Source organism: Lagopus leucura, unplaced genomic scaffold (assembly GCF_019238085.1).
Source record: "Lagopus leucura isolate 7727_CA_CO unplaced genomic scaffold, USGS_WTPT01 Super-Scaffold_100001, whole genome shotgun sequence".
In the NCBI taxonomy this organism is placed as follows: domain Eukaryota; kingdom Metazoa; phylum Chordata; class Aves; order Galliformes; family Phasianidae; genus Lagopus; species Lagopus leucura.
In genome coordinates, this window is record NW_024962262.1 from 14,102,610 (window position 1) to 14,124,290 (window position 21,681).

Genomic DNA, 21,681 nt, shown 5'->3' on the forward strand with positions numbered 1-21,681 from the left:
TTTTAACCTCTACAGGTTTCCAGTACAATGGCAATGGAGTTTTATATGTGAAAAAAAAGCTAGTTGTGGATGTAGGCTAAAATTAGTCTTTTTTTTTTTTTTTTTTTTTTTTTTTTATTTCTTACATACATGCCTGTCAGCTACAAGAAAAAACTAACAAACCATTAGACTCCCTCAACATCATGTCCTGAGTTTTCCATCTTATTTTTAGGCTTGTCTGCCAGGTACATCTTTGCAAAGCTGCTCTAAGAGGAACTGAATAGTTTCACCCTTGGCAGATAGGGTCCAAGGCCCTGTTGAGGTCAAAATGGCACCGATGGCTCTGTATGACCAAAAATAGCAATAGAAATAGCATTACAGTGACACTGTAGATTTCTTTATGTGACAGTACTGCGGTTTTCTCTTAGGAGAAGGGTGGCATCTATTGTGGTAATATTTTGTTGTATTATTATTATTTGCTATTCTCACCTGTTATTTGCATTGCATTAGATGCTCTAAACAAGATTGGGGTCCTGGTCTGCCTTTATCACTGCAGTGATAAAGGACAAACCGTGAGTGATTCACCCTGTGATTTGCTTGTAAAAAGAGAAGGTGATTTTCTTTAATTTAGTCTTTGTCATGTATATTACTCTAAATATAGTGCTTGCTATGTGATTTTGTGGACAGGAATCAAGAGGAGGCCAGATTTGCTTTTACCACAGCCAGCTCTGAGGAGCAGCATCTAAAGTTTCTGGATTGTGCACTGTAAACTATTCCTCTGTGCAGTCACAGAGCTTTCTTCAAAATAGCAAAAGTGCAATAATGCAGCCCTAAAGCTTTGCCAGTGATATATGTCTCATAGAAGCATTTTTCAAGTAGCAAGTGTTTTGATGATGCTTTGAGGGCTTTGTTTATGGATTGGGTCTGGCAGGCACTGTAAAGTTCATGCAAATCATTCCTTGGTTGATTACTAATGAGAAACATTCATCTGGATTCTCCCACACCACCGTTTTTGCCAAAATTCCCTTAGTGACTTGCCTTTGCTACAACCCAGGCTCTGTTTCACAAAACACAGCTCTCGCTAAATGATGCTGACATGGATCCCCTGTCCAGCTGAGACAGCTGAAAGGCAAGGACATGATTTTCTGCCTCCCCCCCTTCATTCACTCCTGTCTTCTCTTCCAAACACACACTCACATGCCTACACACACATGCATTGTCTATACGTGTCTTACTCTGATTGCCGCAGAACTGCTTTGCCCAGAGGTTGCTTCATCAGTCAGGCTCATGCACAGTTTATTTAAGGGCATCTGCTCATTTCTATAATATTTGGAACAGTCTGCCCAGGGAGGTGGTGGAGTCACTGCCCTAGAAGCATACAAGAAACATTTAGATGACTGAGGGACATGGTTTAGTGGGGAAGAATTGGTGGTAGTCGGATGGTTGGAATGGATGATCTTATGACTCTATGATGCAGTTCTTAAAAAAATGCAGGGAGAGGTGAATACCTAGAATGGCATCTCTGCCCATGCCATTAACCTGAGTTTTTTTTTAAAGGGGGCACAGGCAGGGGTTCTATATCTATATACCTTGTAGCAGCTTTACAAAGAGAAAGATTGCATGCCAAACAGATGGCAAAATATAAAAGCAGAAATAAAATCTGTAATCATGTGGTTAAGGTGAATAAGGAACAACTATTCATGATTTCTCAAGATGAACAAAGTGGAAGATGTGCCTGGAACTGCCAAAAGCCTTGTTTAAGCAAAGCGAAGGGTGCATGTTTCCCCACTCAGTTGTTACCATAATATCAGGACTCTGAAAGCCAGAGATACAAATGGGTTTGAGTGAATTTAAAATACATGTATAAATAAGTGTACTGTAGGGTTTAGTGGAAAGGGATGAATCAGATCATGTGGGATAGGTGCCTGATAAAAAGGATAGTTCAGTTGTGATCTCTAGCACTGGCAGTGAGTAAGCACTCAAAGTACAGGAGCTAATAATAGCTTGTTCTTTTCCTGCCTGTTTCTTATTCTGATTCCCTTTACATTTGCTGCTGACCACTGTCCTTAGTTTGGGACAGAACAGTAGTGGTTATGCTGCTCAAATGGAAGAGCTATCAAACTCTTTCCCCTCTTTTATTGGAATGTGTCTGGATAATCTAACCTATATATTAGAAACAGGGAAGCTTAGAAGTTTAATGATGTCTAAACTGAAAAAGGAAATGTTCTGGAGGATCTTGGACATGATCATGAAGGCCTTGATCAACACCCATTTAAACTGGTGCGTGTCCTTGGGACACCATGAACCATTTGAGCTACTAACACTCCCACTTTTTTCTTATTACACTGAGAAGAGCCTTATGAAACTGAGGAAATGAGTCAGATGCATCAAAAGCTTCTTGAAGCCCAGAAGTGGTGAGATTTGAATCTCCAAGAAGACAGTAATACTGCCTTGATCTCTAGCTTGCAGCTGAATAGTAATTCACAGTTGCTAATAAAGAAAAAAGAAGACTGACATAAGGATAAAGACAGTGGCAGACCATAAAGAGTTTTAAGGAAGAATTTTAGATAAAAACACCAGAAGATTTTAGAATAAAAACATTTTCCTTGTTCTGATAAGATTCCTCCATTTAGAGAGAAAGAACAGTCCTTCTTTGCTACTGCCAGTAATACATGGTCCCACTGATAATACAGGTTTGTTCTAAGAGATGCAGGCAGAATTAGATTTGTACTTTTTCAGGGAAAATTAAAGCTATTAGAAATCAACTCTATATTTAGTCTCCAGACATTCAGCAATTGGTGTTCCTGGAGTACACAATCAAATCTGTAGGCCCTAGAAGGTTTTCTTTTTTCTCTGCAGAAACCAAATTGTAACAAGCATCTCACAACATTTATTACCAGCTGCTGCCTGGACTATCCTAATCCTTGCTTTACATATTGGCAGGCAACTCCATTCCTGGAACCAGATCTTTTTTTCTTTTCTTTTTTTTTTTTTTTTTTTTTTTTTTTTTTTTTAATCTTTCAACACTGGGAAAAAATAGACTGTTTTTTTCCAAGGTGCAAAATTGTCACTCTCAAGCCATGGAGACCTGTCAGTGTTAGTTATTTTGGTTTGCTGTTGCGCATTCACATAGTTGTCTTCACTGGGGTGTCAGAGCAGCATGCCTGAGCACTGCAGCCACTGTTGGGCTGCTAGTGTCCAAGGTGGAAACTTCCCATGCATGTGTGTGTAGACACACAACCAAATCTGTGTTTGCACACATGAGTGTTTTTATGCATCCAAGAGAAATACAGCCTGGCACTATCCAAAAACACAACAGAAACCATTGGCAGTGGCAGGCAAAAAGACAGGATGCCCAGAGAGTTTCCTTCTATGGGGAAATTCAGTACCTGTCTGGATACCTACCTGTGTAACTTATTGCAGGGCACTTGCTTTAGCACTGGGTTTGGACTTGATGATCTCTTGAGGTCCCTTCCCACCCTTGCAGTTCTATGATTCTCTGATTCTGTGAAATGACACATCCCAGGGCTAATACTGAGAATCAAATAAAGATTATACACTTAAAAAATAATACTGAACAGATAAATAACTTGTGGCAGGGGTTGGCAGAAGTAGGATGGTAACAGCACTGGTGATGAAGGGCAGTCCCCAAAAGCACAGTTGGAAGTATACATTCTTGTTATCTGTGCAAAGCAATACTCTGGCAAAACCAGAAGGTGATTCAGGCAGCACCTGTTATACCAGAGAAGGAAATGAGGGCAGTTTTCCAAGACTGTGTGGGTATTTTTATGGATGACAAAGTTACTCTTAACCTTCCAGAATGCAAACTAATAAAATAAGTTGTTTTACACTATGTACTGTGTTAGGAAATAGTTATCGTTAAAGGAATTTTATTGTTCTTCTACTTTTTCTAGACCCAAAGATTTCATGAGAAAGATATATATTTTTTCCAATATTCTGCTTGAAAGAACTGTAAAACCACATCAACTGTTCAGGCAGATTTTTCTTTTTACCTCTCTGAGTGCCAATTCTAGATATTTGTTCTTCAAAGGTTTCATTGCCTTCTACTATGACAATTTCTTAATAGAAATTAACTCTTGTTCTGCCAAATTGAGGCAAATTTCTAGTGTTAAATGCTTTCAAATTTTATGTAATACGAATATGTGAGGATTCAATTATCATGTAGAATGTTCACAGGAGCTCAAACTTGATCTTTTCCATTCTTATACTGCTTCATCATCTCTGATTGCTTTCCAATTTAATTATTTCATTTAGGAATTAATTTTGTAATTATTTCTTAAGATTTTTCAAATGTAAACTTTCTATCTTCTGCCAATTTAGTTTTTATAATTCCAAGAGATCATAAACTTTTAAATATCTGCCTAAGCTTATGTACATAGCCTTTAAAAATTAGCTATGATCAGTGAAAGCATGAAATATTGCATTTTGAGTCTTCAGATATGTGGCTTATCTACTTAGTATACTTATCTGTGTTCAGTGTAGCACTGTTATGTCTAATATGCCTTAATAATCATATATTCACACACATCTCAGCACAAAACTTAAGCAAGTTGGGTTGATTCACTTCTTTCTTCCTTTCTTTCTTTATTTTTTTTTTTTAAATCCTTTGTAACTCTCTCATTATCTTTCTTGCTGAAAACTAACAAACTCACCAGCACATTCAACAGGAGTTGTCTCCAGCTCTAAGGCTAGTGTCCTGGTTATTCTCCAAATAGGCATTATGCCAGGACATGAAGCAGACTGCTGTGGTAGCACTGATGGATGATAGTCTCCCGTTCCTAGACTCAAGCCATCTATCGAACTTCCATTAATGCATCACTCTGCAGCATTAATATAGTTAAACTTGGGATTTTTCTGGATCCTCTCAGAAATGTGGCAAATTTATTGGCTTTCCTTTCAAGTGACTTTATCTGTTCCTTTTTCTCTGCACCTCAGAGCCCAGACTGGTATTTCCTTTAGATAGATCATCTAAAGACTCTCTCCATGGCTTGTCAGCCCTGTGCAGGTGGGGCACGCATCAGCTTCTCTGTAGAAGCAAATGCCAACAATCTCTTAAAAGTTCAGAACAAGATCTTCCATGTTCAGAAATCCAACTGAGTTTTCCATCACTGCAATGCACAGTAATAGTTTTCACTAATCAAGCAGCTATATTTCATTTGCAGAATGCTTTACAGATGGTACTCATGCCTCCTCTCAGTGCTCATAGAATCACAGAATCACAGAATCGCAAGGTTGGAAATGACCTGCAAGATCATCTAGACCACCCTCCCGTTCCTATTAGTACCACAAGCACTAAACCATATTTCTTAGCTCCTCATCCAGGCACCTCTTGAACACTGCCAGGGACAACGACTCCACCACCTCCCTGGGCAGCCATTCCAGTGCCTGACCACACTCTGAGAGAAAAAGCTTCTCCTAATGTCCAACCATACATCAACTCATGTGACGTATGAAAGCATTTCATTGGAAAAATGAGACAGTGTATTCAAGATCACAAAGAAGGAAAACCTGCACCTGGTTAAAAAGCTATACATGTAATCAGTAGTCTTGCTATTGACCTCGTAGGTTTTAGATTAGTGCCTGTAAATGCAGAGTTAGATTTCAAGAACTTTTGACTCAGTCCTTATCAATATAACTCAACTCAACACGATTATATTCTGGACACAAGATGTCCCAATGCACCTAGTAGGATTTATCAGGAGTGTTGGTCCCCAGCACTCTGCCCATGATTGATTCCTGTGGTAAGAAAAAAAAAATGGTGACAAAGCCATGTACTTAACACAAGCACAGTTACATATAAACTCACATTTCCGTGAACAGGAATTCCTTGGCAGGAATTAGAGGAAACTTTTTTTTTTTTTTTCCTACTGAAATCTTAGAATCATGGAATCATAGGGATTGGAAGGGACCTCTGGAGATCATTGAGTCCAAAGCCCTGCTAAAGCAAGTACCCTACAGTAGGCTGTGCAGCAAAGCATCCAGGCAGGTCTTGAATATCTCCAGAGATGGAGACTGCACCCTCTCTGAGCAGCCTGTTCCAGTGCTCTGTCACTCTCACAGGAAAGAAATTATTTCTCATGTTCATGTGGAACTTCCTGTGTTCCAGTTTTTGCCCACTGCCCCCTGTCCTATAGCTGCACATCACTGAAAAGAGTCTGGCCTCTATTCATTTTACTCCTGCCCTTTATAAATTTAGAAGCGATGATTAGATCCTCTCTGACTCCTCCAGTCTGAGTAATCCCACGTCTTTCAGCCTTTCCCCATATGAGAGATACTCCAGGACCCTCATCATCTCTGTGGCCCTGTGCTGACTCTCTCCAGATTATCCCTGTCTTTTTTGAACTTGGGAGTCCCAAACTGGACATGGTATTCTACATGTGGCCTCATCAGGGCAGAGTAGAGGGGGAGGATCATCTCCCTTGGCCTCCTGGCTGTGCTCATTTCATGCACCCAGGATACCATTGATATTCTTGGCTGCAAGGGCACATTGCTGACTCATAGTCAACCTGTTGTCCACCAGGACACCTGTTCTGATTGACATTCAATCTAACACCTCTCTCTCTCACTTCCCTGTTGAAGCCATGGTAGCCGCATTTGTGGACTCGAATGTCCTTGTTGCCATCTCCCTTACATTTGCTTTTCTTTCTGTCTATTCCATTGCCATTTGAATACTCTGAAAACTGTACCTTTTGAATCCTACTGCCTTTGATTTGGTTTTCTGTACTGTGAGTAGTTTGCTGTTGTTTCAGTTGTCTGATCTTGTAGACAGACTGAAATACATCTAATAATTGCTCTACAGAGAAAAGAAGCAATGGTTAAATGCAGCCCGTGATAACAGTCACGAGATGAGGCTGTTTCTGCTTGGTTTTCACATGGGACTTGAAAGATGCATACAGGATGGGAAGAACTTAGCCTGCTCTCCATTTCATTGTATCATCTGCTCCACATGCTCCATTCTTATCTCATAATAATGCTGTAACTCAGTTATGAATATTTGATCTAATATGCAATTTCGTGCCTGACTATGACTATAGCTGCATTCGTCTGCAGAGATGGACAAGGCATCTCCTGCATTTCCCAGGTGCTACAGGAGGATCAGTATGGCACAGTGCATGGAGAGCTCAACAGATCACACCTACAGAAAGAAAGTGTGGCCTACCATAACTATTGAAAGTCTAGCTTTTAAAAGATGAGATCAAGCAAATAAGCATGTCCTAAGGACTTCTTTGAATTGTATTGTGCCCTTTCACCTCTGACTTTCTCTCTCAGCGTTCACTAGCCATGAACATTTAATATGGCCACTACTGCCTCCCAAGGAATGAATGACAGGTTCTGAGTTTCAAAGCTTAATCTGAAAAGCAATGCATATACATCAGTATTGAAAAGAAGCATCGCACCCAGAGCAAATCCTTTTTCATAAGCCCACTTATTAAAAAAAGTAATGTAATATCATGAGTTTTCATTAATGCAGTCTTCAATAAGCCTAAAGCAAATCCTTGCTGGCTGAGCACTTGCAGTGCTTTTGTACTGAGCTAGCTGAAAGTGCTGAAGGCTCACAGTCAGTGTATGAAGAGCAGGGGGCACGCTCTCCAGGTACAGCTCTACTGGAGTAGATGTTGTTAAGTCCTCAGCTGTTGTTCCCACAGAAGATGGATATGGATGTTTCATGGAAATAAGAATGCTGATTTTCAGCTCCCAGAGTGCTTTATACCTGCAAAGTGCTAGAAAAAAATATGAACGAATTCTCACCAGTAGGTGAATATTACAGTGTTTGTTTTGCACATATGGAAATTAAGGTATGGAAAGGTCATCAGGCTGACTCAAGGCCACACTGCTTTTCAACAACAGATTTAGGATGAAAAAACAGGCCTCTCTGGGTACATCAGTTGATCATGCTGCCTTGTAGCAAAATGTAGCTCAAGTTTCCTAAGCATAAAAAAAAATCCTGGGGAAGGAGTCCTTTCCCTCTTTGCTTCTTCAAAACAAACAAGCTCCCAAGCTACCACACCCTGTGTTTACATGTATCATTAAATACTTTCCAGTTGCTAGCCAGAAAACTCAGCAGAAAACCTGTAGAACACCAAAGTAACTCTCTTCTTTTAAATAATTGATGATACCAAATAGCAGCAGTGTTGTGCCAACAAAGAGATTGGTCTCTCAAAATATTTTATTCATTATGCCTCCAGAAACCCAAAGCCTTGTTTTTGAAAAAAGCAAATTTCAGAAGTTGGCTCTCAGTTCATCTAAAACATCTGCTTATTACAAGTTTTGGTGCTACAGCACTGGTGCTCCCCTCTTCAGCTTTAAATAGTATGTATGAAGTCTTGGCAAAGAGATCAGGAAGGAGAAAGAGCAGTATTTGCCAAATACGCATTTTACTTTATGAGGCTACAGTGGTGCATTTTAGTGATATGTGTGTTGAAGGGAATCTACTAATCCGATTAAGTAACAGAACAAGAAGGAATTAATTCCAAGGTTTAGAAACACCCTATTCTATGCGGCTGAAAGTTTATATTCCTGGATAAAGAGGTTAGAAGTCTTGGAAAACTAGACTTATATAAAACAGCCTAAAATTGGTATTTCTCCATGGTGTTTGTAAATCAAGGTCACATGTCAGAAGACTATGTTGTGATAAATCTGTCTGACAATTAGATGGAGAGGGCATATCAATGTTAAAAGGTATTCTTTGTACACTGTGATCTGAAGGCAATGTAAACACCACAGCAGCATTATGAAATAGCAAATTACATTCCAGATAATAGCAGATATTCATGATGCATGGTTTTACACTTTAATGTGATGTGTTTCTCTCAGTCATGTTAATGTTTTAAATTATGCAACGTTCCTTTCTTCATGCTTTTTTTTTTCCCCTCCCCCCATTAGAAGGGACCAGTGCAAATGCACCTCTCTCCCCCTCTCCCACTCCTTCTCTGGCTCACTGCCCCTCTCCTCCCCTTTACTCTTTCTTCTCCCCTTTCTCCTTCTTCCTTCTTTTTTTTTAACAGTGATGCTGGGAGAGAAAAAAAAGAAAAAAAGAAAAAAAAAAAAAAAAAAAGAAGAAGAAGAAAAAAAGCCTGAACTGAAACTGTCTGTGTGCAGGAAATTAATAACAAGTAGTTTTAAGATTTAAAAGCTAGGATTTTATGTTATATATTTACAGATTCAATCTGTGTACCAGGCTTTGATCCAAGCCTTAGCATGATGACTGGAATCACTCCGATTAACCCAATGATACCAGGCATGGGGTTAGTGCCACCGCCACCGCCAACAGATGTGCCTGTAGTCAAGGAAATAATTCACTGCAAAAGCTGCACACTCTTCCCTCCAAACCCAAGTAAGTGGGCCTGATGAAAAAATGTTATTCTCCTAGATGTATTTTCTGAAACTTTTTTATCTGATAAAAACTATGGTTTGTAAGTAAAGTAAGGCATGTATGGTGTTTCCTTACAAGTTCTGCTCTGTGTTTAAATCATGGTGGAGTGTCAGAGCATGTTCACTCATCTCTGCAAGGTCATATAAAAAATTACACAGCTTGCACAAAAAGGAAAATGAATTACTTAAGGCTAACAGTCTGAAAAACTACACTACTACTTGTAGTACACATCTGTCTTTCTTTTACATCAGTGTCACAAACTATAAATCTGCCCAAACCAGCAGTGTTTGTGCAAGTGTGGTAAAAGCATCACTGTGAATAATAAGTTCTCGAGATGTCCTTCAGAGAGGTTTGAGTCAGAAGTCCATCCTGCAGATGTTTCTGAGCCATGGATAGAGAATACCAAGGTCTTTCACCCAGTGAGCTCTTCCTGGTTACCCTCCCCATGGCCAGCTAGTGGAAAGCCTTAGTGCAGTGATAACTTGCTAAACAGGCAAAGAGTTTGGAGTTCTGCCCCAAATCTCTTCCACCTGGCTTTTGAGCTGTAACTGGGGAACCTAAATTAGATTACTCTCTGAAGATGCCCATGTCTCTGTGTTGGTTATATGGCACCAATCCTCTTTATGTCCACCCATAGATGGAACCAACCTAGACTCATCTATGGATGAACACGGATGGCCCTGAACAGAGCACATTATACCCAGGCTCTGCAAAGCTACAGCACACCACCAAGATAGAAAGAAAGGGAAGCTATCGTTTCTCTCCTACCATTTCTGGGGAGGCAAAATGCAGATGAGTTTCTCTTTGGGGACCAGGCTTCCTTCTGCCTCTTCTGGGACTTTGTGCAAATGGAAAACTTCTCACTGAGCCACCACAATGAGGGCAGAGCAAAAAGCCTAATTTTGTGCCAGCCCCAGGAATTTAGTTTTACAGCAATCAGACCAGATGCTTTCACCATCATTATGAAGGCAAAAGAGAAATTTAAGCAAATAATCTAGTGGTCTAGTTTGCAATGTAACTGTACGGTTTAATCAAACTGTGTGAATGTATATATGGTTATATTAAATTGTAGCCCCCTTTAGTATGTTAAAGGGCCAAAAAAAAAAAAAAAAATAATGATCAGAGAATTACTGTTAGATGAGTACTCTAGCAATTTACATCTAAACAAGGGGAAGTGTTGTGATAGAGCATATTTTTCACACAGCCCTCAAAAAAAATTAACACTTTTCTGATTTAAGTGTCCATATATACGTATATACATCAAAATAAAATTTCTAGCCACTCCATCTCAAAAGGACTTGTAAACAGTGAGGTTATCCTCCTTGCACACCGGCATCCGCTCCATTATCTGGCACAAAGACAGAGGAGATAACCGGCGGAGCGCCTTCATCATCATGTCACTTGATTGTGTTTCCTGCCTTGTTTTTCTGTTTGCTCTGGTCCTGTACTCTGAGAAAGAAATGAAATTATGCTAAAACTAGGGAAGGGTGTCCAGTCCTCCTGGCTTCATGGGCTCCTTTTCAGGGGGCTTAAACTGCTGCAGCTTGATGAACGTAGTGAATGCTGGGTGTAAGCAGGAGATGGTGAAGGTACAGAACCTTTGAAACAGAGTATTTTTCTTTTTTTTGTGTGTATTTTCTAAAAGGAGACAGTGTAGGGAAAAGAAGATCCTTTTAAACCTTAGCCTGGAGAATGACAGGAATTAGGCTCTGAAAAGCCTCCTAAAACTTGAAAAGGTTTAGATTCAAGTAGCCAGTTCTGGACAATTTCTGCACCATTCAATTATTTTGCTTCTCCGTCTCTCCCGACTCCATGCTATGTCAAATAACTGTTGCTGCCCTGAAATGAATAGAACCAATGGATCAAAAGACAAATTTTGTATTCCAATGTGATTTCTGTTTTGACTTAGATCTTCCACCACCTTCAACAAGAGAGAGACCTCCTGGGTGTAAAACAGTGTTTGTTGGAGGATTACCAGAAAACGCAACAGAGGAAATTATTCAGGAAGTCTTTGAGCAGTGTGGAGATATAACAGCAATTCGGAAAAGCAAGAAGAATTTTTGTCACATTCGTTTTGCAGAGGAGTTCATGGTTGATAAAGCCATTTACCTTTCTGGTACTTCACGTTCTTTAATGGATTTTCTTTGCTTCTCATTTGTATTTTGTGATGCTAATGTTTGCTTATTTTCTTAGCTTTTATCCCAGCAAGTCCTTTTTTGAGCTCAGTGGCTCTAGCTTGGAGTGGTAAGGGGCAATTCTGCATTTGTCTGTGTCTGCCAAAACTTGTGAGCCGTTTTGTATGTTGAGTACCCAGGAGCAATTTCCTGCCATCCCACAACAATGCAGCAGACCCTGAAATTCACTACAGAACAATCTTGTTTTCGATTTACACAGGTTTATGTAGTTTTGCTCACAGGTTGTAGAAAGAGGAGGGCACCAGGCCAGGAACGCTGCTGTTTTCCAGTGCCAATTTCTGTGATAGCCTGGCAATTTCATTGGCATATTTTTATAGATTTGAAGAGCAGTGTGAATAAAGTCTGCCTTTATGTGTACAACCACCTGGGTTAGATTCTGATACCCATCTGTGGGCTGTGCCTTTTGTCTCCCAGGGTCATGAATGCCATAGTATTTTAAGTGTAAAGTTCCAGAATCTCTTTTACGTTCCCACAAAGAATCAGACCACAAAACCGTAATTCACAGGGGATAAAAAAAACTCAGCCTTGCTTTCTCAAATCAGGCTTCATTGGCTGTCAATGCCCATTACACGAGGGCTGACTTCCCAACCTACCCAAATGAGCCCTCCTCCACCTTCATAAGTTGGATTCTATTGCCTATGTGTCTCCACTGACCAGTTCACCCCTGAGTCCTGTCCCTCTGTTCCTCTGGGACCCTCTGTCTTTGTCCCCACAAGTATCATGTAACACCTTCACCCTACATGCAAAGTACTTAGAAATGAATGAGGGCTGGAGACAGCTCCTTTATCAAAGCCAGTTGACACAGACAGGCTTACCCATCTTATGCAGGGTTACTTTGAGGAGACCCCAAGTGACCACCAAAAGAGATCTAGGGATGCAGTTAATGATTGGGGTACCTTGTCTGAGCTCCCATCCTAACCATTTTTTTGTTTGCAGCAAGACATACCCTCAATGTTCATAGAAGGCTCACACAGCTAGAAAGCAGTGGTTTCCTAAACCACCATTGACTTCTTAAAATGAAAGGAATAAAAGAACATCTGAGCTCTTGAAATCTATGGTCAAGAAAAAGTTCTCTGTCACATTTTTTTCCTTCTAATCTGGCTGCCTTATTTAAATTTTAGTTCAAACAGCTATACAAAATTGTGAATTTTATGATAGTTTTATGAGAATTTTATGTGTATGGATTTCTTAAAATATTTCTGCATTTTGATGTTTCTTTCAGATCTTCACTTCTTTATACATTTTTCTTCCTTTTTTTTCATTTATTTATTTTATTTTCACCCCATTACTTCGTCCCTCCTCATCCTCTCCTCCCTTCCATCCTTCCTGTTTATGTGTTTATTCATGCATTACTTCCATGACTCTGTACCTTATGGGGGCAGGTTACAGACCTTGCAGAAGAGGCAGTGCATTTCCCAGCTTCTGTCCTAAGGAGGTTCCAGCTCCACCAGCAATAGAGCACTTGTGGAGGAGCCAAGAGAAGGCTCACAAAATGCAGTAGGAGCTGGGATTACTCTATATAATAAATTATTACAGTAACAAGAAAGAAGCCATAGAAAACTGCAGAAATGTACAGACAGCCATCCTGGGGCAGAGCCAGTGTCCCATTATCTCAGTTTTCCAATTTTCTGTAGCTCAATGCTCCATTTGTCTCAAAGCAAAGTTTTGTTTTAGTTTTCTGTGGAAAAATCCTGGAGCATCAGATCTGATGTTTACTAGAAATGTTCCTATTCTGTTGTGTGCCCTCACTTATGTGTGCACCCAGAACAAAGGAGGCAAGAAGAGATGGAGGAGGCAGATTCCCTTTCTCATCCTCTTTTTATTTTTTCTGCCAGCGTATTTCTGAGTTCTTGGTCCTTTTCTCTGTACTGTTCTCTAAGCCTTCCTTCTTCCCCTTCATTTCATCACAGTCACTCTTCTGCCTCCACTGCCTCTACTGCCTCTTTCACCTTCTCTCCCCATCTTTCCTTTCTTCTCCTTCTAAAACTTTTAATTTAGTCCCTCTGACCAGATCAGGAGAAGCAAGCAAACAAACAAAACAGTAGAGCTGAGATGGAGAGAAGAGAAAAGCAGGGGTGCTTAGCAAGTAACTTTCCCTTCTTTCTGCCACCAGCAGTGATTTCTGCAGACCTCCGCAAATGAAACAAGGAACACTGAATGTCTCACTGAAAGGCAGGGAGGTCAGGCATTAAGGCAGGGACCCTTTTATTTTTACTGAAATATTATGTTTTTCTAATCAAATTTGTATTGTTTTCAAACATAACATATTCTGAAATGATGATGGAAAAGCATACTGTTACGGCCTTTTATTTTCCCTGGAAGAGACAAGAGAGAAATACAAACAGAATTTGTGGTAAATACGGTATGCGTGTTATATTAGGGAAGAATCCTGCCTTTGATATCTGTAACATAGTGATAATTTTGTCTACCTAATCAGTTTTATCTGTCTACCCCATCTAATCTCATCAAACACAGTATTTATCCTGTGCTTATCATCAGAGTAATGCAAGTGACTAGAAAATCCATTAAGCAGTTTAATCGCTGAATTTTTTCCTTTCTACTCCCAACCAAAATTGTATAAAAGGAGACAGGGAGATGGGTAAGAAACCCATGATAAAAAAAGTTGACTTTAGGAAGGTTTTCATTTAGCCCTGGAAATTGCATTTTGATCTCCCAAGGAGAAGGCTTTCCACAATCAACATGTCACCCCATGGGAAAGCTTTTTCTTCAAATTCTACATACTTTGCTCTTGTGGCTAACGAGTCACAAACTCCTGCAAACCTGGATGGCCCTGTACTTGAAATAAGGGCCAAACAAGTTGCTTCAGACAAACCTGCTTATAGCCCAAAAGCCTAAGGATGCATTTTTTTCTATGACAGTATCCTCCCATGTGAGTTTTCCTTTAGTACTGTATACTGGTTTTTGTTTCATGTTCTCAATGATCGTCAGCACTCTGATCTAGATCCCCAGTTAGCAGCTGTTGACTGGTCCCCAGTATAGCAGCACTCAAAGGTAAGTCAAACTATGGAGTTTTTACTAGATCAGTGATATGGAAATACTGTGTTTGATTTTTATTTAGCACCCTCATTAATTTTTCTTGCTTCTGCTCCTTTAAAGTGAGGATCTTGGCAATTTCCCAGCTTTTATTCCTCTGCCATTATGTATGTGAAACTGAAATAAAAAATGACAGGCCAGGCACACAGTTAATGCTAGCTGCAGTCCTGAGCAAAAAGCTAGGAAAAGGGTTTTGTGAGGGCAATTCATTGTCTGGGCAGGAAGGCGGAAAAGGCAGGTGATTCTCTTGTGCAGTAAATACCCTCAAACACCAATATGGATACATGGTGTTGGAAAAGAGCCTGCCATCCAGCTGCCCTGCAGCTCAGATCTGCCATCACAGATGGGTGCCTGAGGATCACATATATAAAATAGATCTGCCAGTCCTGCATCACTGCCTACACGGTGTCTTGCTGTCTGTCGACCTGTCAAGGAGTCTGTTCTTCACTGGAGAGGTCACTGGTCCTGTAGTGTCCCCAGAGCCTTATTTAGGAGGGAACAAGAAGACATTCCAAAGAGGGATTTGCTTTTTGTTTAGGGAAGGATGCCAAGCCCTGAGCAATCTAATCTAATTTTGAAGTCACCTAGAAAGGTGACTGGACTAGAAGATGTCTAGGGTCCCTTCCAAGTGAAGTTATTCTAAGTCTCTATCCTGGTGAAAACCACCTGGCTGGCCGACCACCTTCAGCCTTAACGATTAAATTAGCAGTGTGATTATCTCAGTGTGATTCACCAGTAATTTCAAGAATCTGTTCATCTGGAGGCAGATGAACAACCAGGCAAACTGGTTACCTGAAGGGTACCATTTGTCCAGTACCACAGAGGGTACTGGATTTTGGACTGCAATTTACACTGTACTATCCCCATTTATTTCAAAAATAAGGTAAGTCTTCAGTAAGACACCACTAGATGAGTGCATGTACAAAACTGTACAAGCACAGACCATTACAATAGTTGTTTTTCAGATTAAGCATGGCTTTGAGGACCTTGCTCCCTGCAGTGCTGCATTTCTCAGCGTGCCTATAAGCCAACATGCTCCTGCCAACAAGGCGAAAGATAGAGGAGAAGAAGAGAGAACATGTATTCCTGGAAAGGGCAGCCCAGCTGGGAGATCTAATTTTAGGTTCACAAGACCCAAAACCCTGGCAGTGTCCTTTCACATTGCTGATAACACCTTTTTGGCACAAAGCAGTCACTATGTGCGGAATGCATCTTGGGTATAACATTTGTCATGGTTATCAGAGTAACTGCACCACTGGTCCCATCATGTCTACATCTCTGGGGAGAAAAACACAAAACTGTCCCCTTGTCTGATCCGTGGAATTTTTTTCCACCTTCTGGCTTTGAGGGACATCTGAGACACTTAGTGTGAGCTTTCCAGCTGGTATTCTTGCTGGAAAATGAAAGATATATCTCCTCCTAACTGACAGGCTACTTAACTCCACAAGAGGTTTGAAAGGAAAACGTCAAGCAAAAAGCACCCAGATTGTTTGTTTTGGAAGATGAGTGGAGTTAAATCCACCCAATTGATCACCAGTTGTATTCTTCAGAGGTCAGTTCAGGGGCTGGCCCTGTTTAATATATTTACTGATCGTTTGGACAAGGGGATTGAGTAAGTTTGCAGATAACACCGAGTTGAGGGGAATGCCCAACAGAGAAATCTGGATGAGCTGGATCAATGGGCTGAGGCTAATTGTATCAGGTTTAAAAAGACCAAGTGCTAGGTCCTGCACTTTAGTCACAACAACCCCATGCATTGCTGCAGGCTTAGGGCATAGGGGGTGGAAAACTGCATAGAGGAAAAGGGCCTGAGGGTGTTAGCTGACAGCCAGATGAACATGAGCCAGCAGTGTGCTCAGATCTTCAAGAAGGTCAATGACATCGTAGCTTGTATCAGAGAAAAAGCAATCAGCAGCAAAAGGGAGGTGATCATCCCTCTGTAGTCGGCACTGGTGAGGCTACACCTTGAGTGCTGTGTTCTGCTTTGGGCCCGTCACTACAAGAAAGACATTGAGGCTCTGGAGTGTGTCCAGAGAAGTGCAGATAAGCTGTGAAGGGCCTGGAGCACAAGTCTTACGGAGAGTGACTGAGGGAAATGGAGAAGTGGAGGCTCAGGGGACCTTATCTCTCTCTACAACTCCGTGAATAGAGGTTGTGGTGATGTGGACGTCAGTCTCTTCTCCTGTACAACTCTGAAAAAACTAGAGGTAATGGCCTCAGGTTGTGACAGGGGTGGTTCAAGTTGGATATTAGGAAAAAATTTCTTCTCAGAAAGAGTGATTGAAGAGGTATTGGAATAGGCCGCTCAGGGAAATGGTAGAGTCACCATCCCTGGAAATGTCAAAGAAACATGTAGATGTAGCACTGAGGGACATGGTTTTATGGGCACAGGGATGATGAGTTGATAGTTGGGCTACATGTTGTTAGTGATCTTTTCCAACCTTCATGATTCTTTGATTCTATGATCACTATGTGTGTGGTATTTAATGTTTGACATCATCTCATGTGTGGTGTAGTATAGCCAGTCTCTTCATACATCAAGATGCTTTTACAGCAGTAAAACAGAGTATGCCTAGATATGCTTTCTTGCTAAAATGCTCCCAACCTACTACTTAACTTTGCTGTCCCTGAAGAAAATTGAAGACTGAGTCTTAACTTTAGTGATGAGGTGCTGAAGCTCTTCAAACCACAGGCAAACCACATGACTGAAAGGTAGGTTCTTTTGGATTACTGTTCAAAAATGGCAAACTTCTTTTTTCCTGCCATTTTGAAGAGGAGGCTCCTGTCCCTGGGGCTGTTTCACGGTAGTTATAGTAGTGTTTCTGAAGAGCCTTGTTATGTGTCAGTTCTGCCCAGAGTTCATACCCACAGCATCCCATGGTATGAGAAGTCACGGCTGGACTGTTCTGTTACTGCAGTTATGGCAGCATGTTGATATGAAGAAATTTGAGCTAGCCCTGTGCAGACTGATTAATTTTACCTGCAGCTGGAGATCTGTTTACAGCTTTCTGCTTTGTGCTCTCTCACATCTTCCCTGAATCAGCATTTTAAAAGTCAGAGAAACTGCTCTGTAACTATCTTTCAGCCATGGAAATAAAACTTGAAAAAAGATTGGTGCCCAGCATATGTTCTTCCACAGGATGGCCATGAAAGGCTCCTTTTATAGCTTTGGTGTGATTTGTTCATCTTCTGAATGCAGCCAAGGATTTCAGTTCAGAGCAGAGCCCTGTTGCTCTGTTGTACAGCCCCTGACTTAAACAAAGCCATTGCAGTCTGCTAACTTTAGCATATGATAAATGGATCGAATTATGAATATGTAGGTCTCTAAAAATGAGATGTGATAGGTTATTTGTTCTGAAAGAGGTCTTGCAAATGTCTGATAAATCTTTCCATGGTCTTAGAATTGGTTTAAAGAATGCTCAACTTAATGTTTTTATATTATTATTGGCTTTATATCAGATTAATTTGTAGGTGGTTTATGTTTGCTGCCAGATTATGTGGCGCTAGCAATTAGGAAGCTTCAAAAGATCTAGCATCAACACAGGTATGACATCACCTTCTTTGTGGCTCAGCAATTTAGGTAAAGCAATTTTCTCATTCAGCTATGGTTATGATGTTATAAATTTCAGCCTTTTTCCACACATCCCATTCCGCTGGTGGGCTGGACAACAGCACAAAACCGTTCATGGTCTGAACAGCAGCAGGGGAAGAACTTTACATTCAAACCAGAGTAGATGCTTTTTTAGTGGTGGTACCCTTTCCTTTAATAAATGTTAGGAGTATCAGTTGGAAAAATGATATATATGGAAAGGCTCATGAGCAGGAATGTAGATTCTGTATGTTTTTTTTTTCAGATCATCTGTTATGTTGATAGGTGATGCAGAAAACTGCAGTGAAAAAAAAAGTGGATGAGTGTTTATCTTCCTGTGAAAGTGCAATGATCGATAGGTACTGTGTGGATAAGTGGGAGCATGTGATTGTATATTTCAACTGTACTTGAAGTGGAAAAAAAAGAAAAAAACCGAGCAAAGAAGTCGTGCAACAGTTAGTTCTGCTTGTTGATTTCAGGTTACCGCATGAGATTAGGATCTAGCACAGACAAAAAGGATTCAGGCCGCCTTCATGTTGATTTTGCTCAGGCAAGAGATGACTTTTATGAATGGGAATGCAAACAAAGAATGCTGGCCCGAGAAGAACGCCACAGACGTAAAATGGAAGAAGACAGACTGCGCCCTCCTTCTCCTCCAGCAATAATGCATTATTCTGAACACGAAGCTGCTTTGCTGGCTGAAAAATTGAAAGGTAAGCAGCATTTGATACTTTGCAGTGCATTATTCCTTAGGAGCAGGGGCCATCCAGACGTCAGAACATGGAAGATGATTTCTCTCTAATGTATTTCATTACTTGCCCTGTTAACCTTCCCCTAATTCCTCTGCCATTTTTATGCCAGTCATAATGATACTCATCCACCTGCTAGAAATGTAGGGTATCTGTCTATCTAGCTGTGCTTTAACAGATGGAACACAACTTATAGAAAACTACACAGTGCTTTGTTGGTTGGTTTTTTTTTTTCTGCTCAGTTGATGTCATTGTGTGCTCTGGAAGTGTTCTCATAAGACAACCTGTTACAGACATCTTCCATACTAAGGGACTGATTCTTAGAATACTTTTATTTCACCAGTGATATTTTGTTATATTACATGCATGTGACTGTCCAAATTCCTGGTTTTTCAATTGCTCTCGTGAGCTGAATTCTAACACACCCTTCAGATGCAGTGGCACAACTTATCTCTGACACACACCATCCATTCTTTCATTCCTTCTTTAGGGAATTACATGTGTAAGATAATGTATTGTTTTGTTATGTGTTTCCTTGCTTGTTTACTTCTTCTGAATACACTCAATGACTTTCTATTTTTCAAAACTGAAGATTGCCATCTTTAAAAGTTAACATACAAATGAAGAAGCAAAGAAGTAAAAATATTCATAGTAAAGAAATAATTTAAAAAGTCAAGTAAACAACTCCTTGTACCTCTTAGACTTTGTGTTGGTTTTCATTCAATGTTTAGCATCTGTGCTTTGCATTCTTTCCCCACGTGGTGGTCAAACACGTTACCTGCTATGTGCCAGCCAAGTCACAAGAAACTGTCATTCTTGCCACTATTTCAGAATTACCCAGATTAGATGTAAGCTATCTAGCTGTCAACATGCTGGTCTGTGTTCTAACTTTGAAAGATGTTTGGGAAGCTGTTGGAGAATGGTGCGAAGTTGTTGAGTCCTTGAAGCACGGAGCAGAGATGCACCCTACTGTCTCTTTGAGTACTGCATTGGTCACTGTTACATCAGTTGGTTGCTAGTTTGGATAACTAATATTCTGGATGCATACATGCCTCTATTAAATACCTCTTGAAATAACTGGAAGATTGTTAAAATAATGCAGATAAATTGACAGGCGAAGAGTAAAAGAAGAATGAAGCCCAAGTATAAGATTTTTTTACTTCTTACCTAGCTTCCAGTCCAGCTCCTCCAGAGCTTATACAATACAGTAGTTTTAGATTCATCTGTTCCCAGATCTGTTTTCAATAGAATATTTTAGGAGTTCATCTTTTATACGGAAGTTTTTCTTAATGTAGTAAGGCCTAGAGGTTTCCTGAGCTAAGCCAGAAAATGCAAGAAGTCTGGGCAATTTCTTCCGTATGGCTTGCCATTGCTTGGGGTAAGGAAATGTGGATTTCTGCAAGATGTTTGAGATGTCTATATTTAGAAGGGGTTTTCTTTTCAGTCTGGGAAGCTTCCGTGCTTAATTAAAACTTATTTCAAGATTTTTGGGCTTTGTTTCTTTGAAGGACAGCTGACCAGAACAAATAAATACAAGAAATTGAAAATTCAAAATGTTAAGTTTATTTTATATGCATTAAAAAGCATTAAAATCCACCAGAATAACATCTTGCAGTTTTAAGAAGTTAGTTAATTAACCATTGCCCTTTAGCAAGATTAAGGTAACCAGTTCTGTACCTGTACAGGTTGTTGGGGATGGAAAACGTGAAAACAAACCCTCCCTTCTCAATTGGTTGTCTATTGTACTAGGTTATCTAGGAAGTAAAGATGGGGTCCAGTCATTATACTTCTGAGTCCTACACTCTGCTTAATTTCTCCAATGACATCTTGGCCAGTATCTGTGAGGGTGAGAGTAGGACATTAGGGTCTTCCTTGGGCAACACAGACTCACCATGAGTACTGTGTGACACCCTAAAAATAAAGGTACAACTGCACAAAAAATACATCTTTCATTGTGAGAAGGGGCAGTTCCTGTCATCACGTATTCAGAATTCACACGTGGACTTCAGTGAAACTAATGGGCGACATATTTATGTATACATACATACATTTGCATATGCACATATTTGTAAAATTTGGTGTCAATATATCTGTTCTCTGAGTGACACCATATCTGCATTGCTGCAAAGTCTGAACAATACATCCTACAGAAGAGGATCAAAATATATCTGTTCTTGACAGGATTTGCCTTGAAAGTGTGGTTGCTGAGTAGATGCCCTGCAGTTGTTTTCTTAAGTCATGACCTCCCCATGATACCTGCCTCAAAAGAGTCCTGAGCTCTGCTGCTGACTCACGAGGTAGAGCTGCAGGTCCTCAAAGTGCTGGTTTCAGCTCCTGCAGTGCCTCCAGAACTTCACCGAGCAACACTAGCTGAAAAGCATGCCAAATAGCTGAACATCTGTCATCCCAAGACACTGCTCTGCAATCACAGATGTAGACAACTTGGTCTGAGTCCAAGGAAGTTTTGTTGTCAAAATAACCTTGGAAATTCTTGATGGCAAAGAAATGTAACAGTGAGCTGAGATGAACTAGACTTATCAGACAGTCTCCCGTTGTAATCTTTAGATATTTATTGGTTCTGTAGCAGAAGTGACAGTATCTTTTTTCACCTTCCACAAACTGCAGAACCAGACTTAAAGAAGTCATTGTTTTTGCATACCAGACTTGGCTGGAAGTTCTCACCTTAGTATTGCCAGCATATTCCTCTATATTTCATGTGCT

At 40.3% G+C, this 21,681-nt stretch overlaps 1 protein-coding gene across 7 annotated transcripts in view; it reads left to right on the plus strand.

Annotated features, from left to right (window-relative positions):
* The window catches only part of ENOX1 (ecto-NOX disulfide-thiol exchanger 1), a 365,715-nt gene that overhangs the window by 251,681 nt on the left and 92,353 nt on the right, over positions 1–21,681 (plus strand). For all 7 annotated transcript variants that reach the window (XM_042867022.1, XM_042867020.1, XM_042867019.1 and 4 more), the window contains 3 exons: positions 9,161–9,334; positions 11,283–11,489; positions 18,691–18,924. In XM_042867022.1, coding sequence (XP_042722956.1) covers positions 9,161–9,334; positions 11,283–11,489; positions 18,691–18,924 — 615 coding nt within the window. The remainder of the gene's footprint in view (positions 1–9,160; positions 9,335–11,282; positions 11,490–18,690; positions 18,925–21,681) is intronic.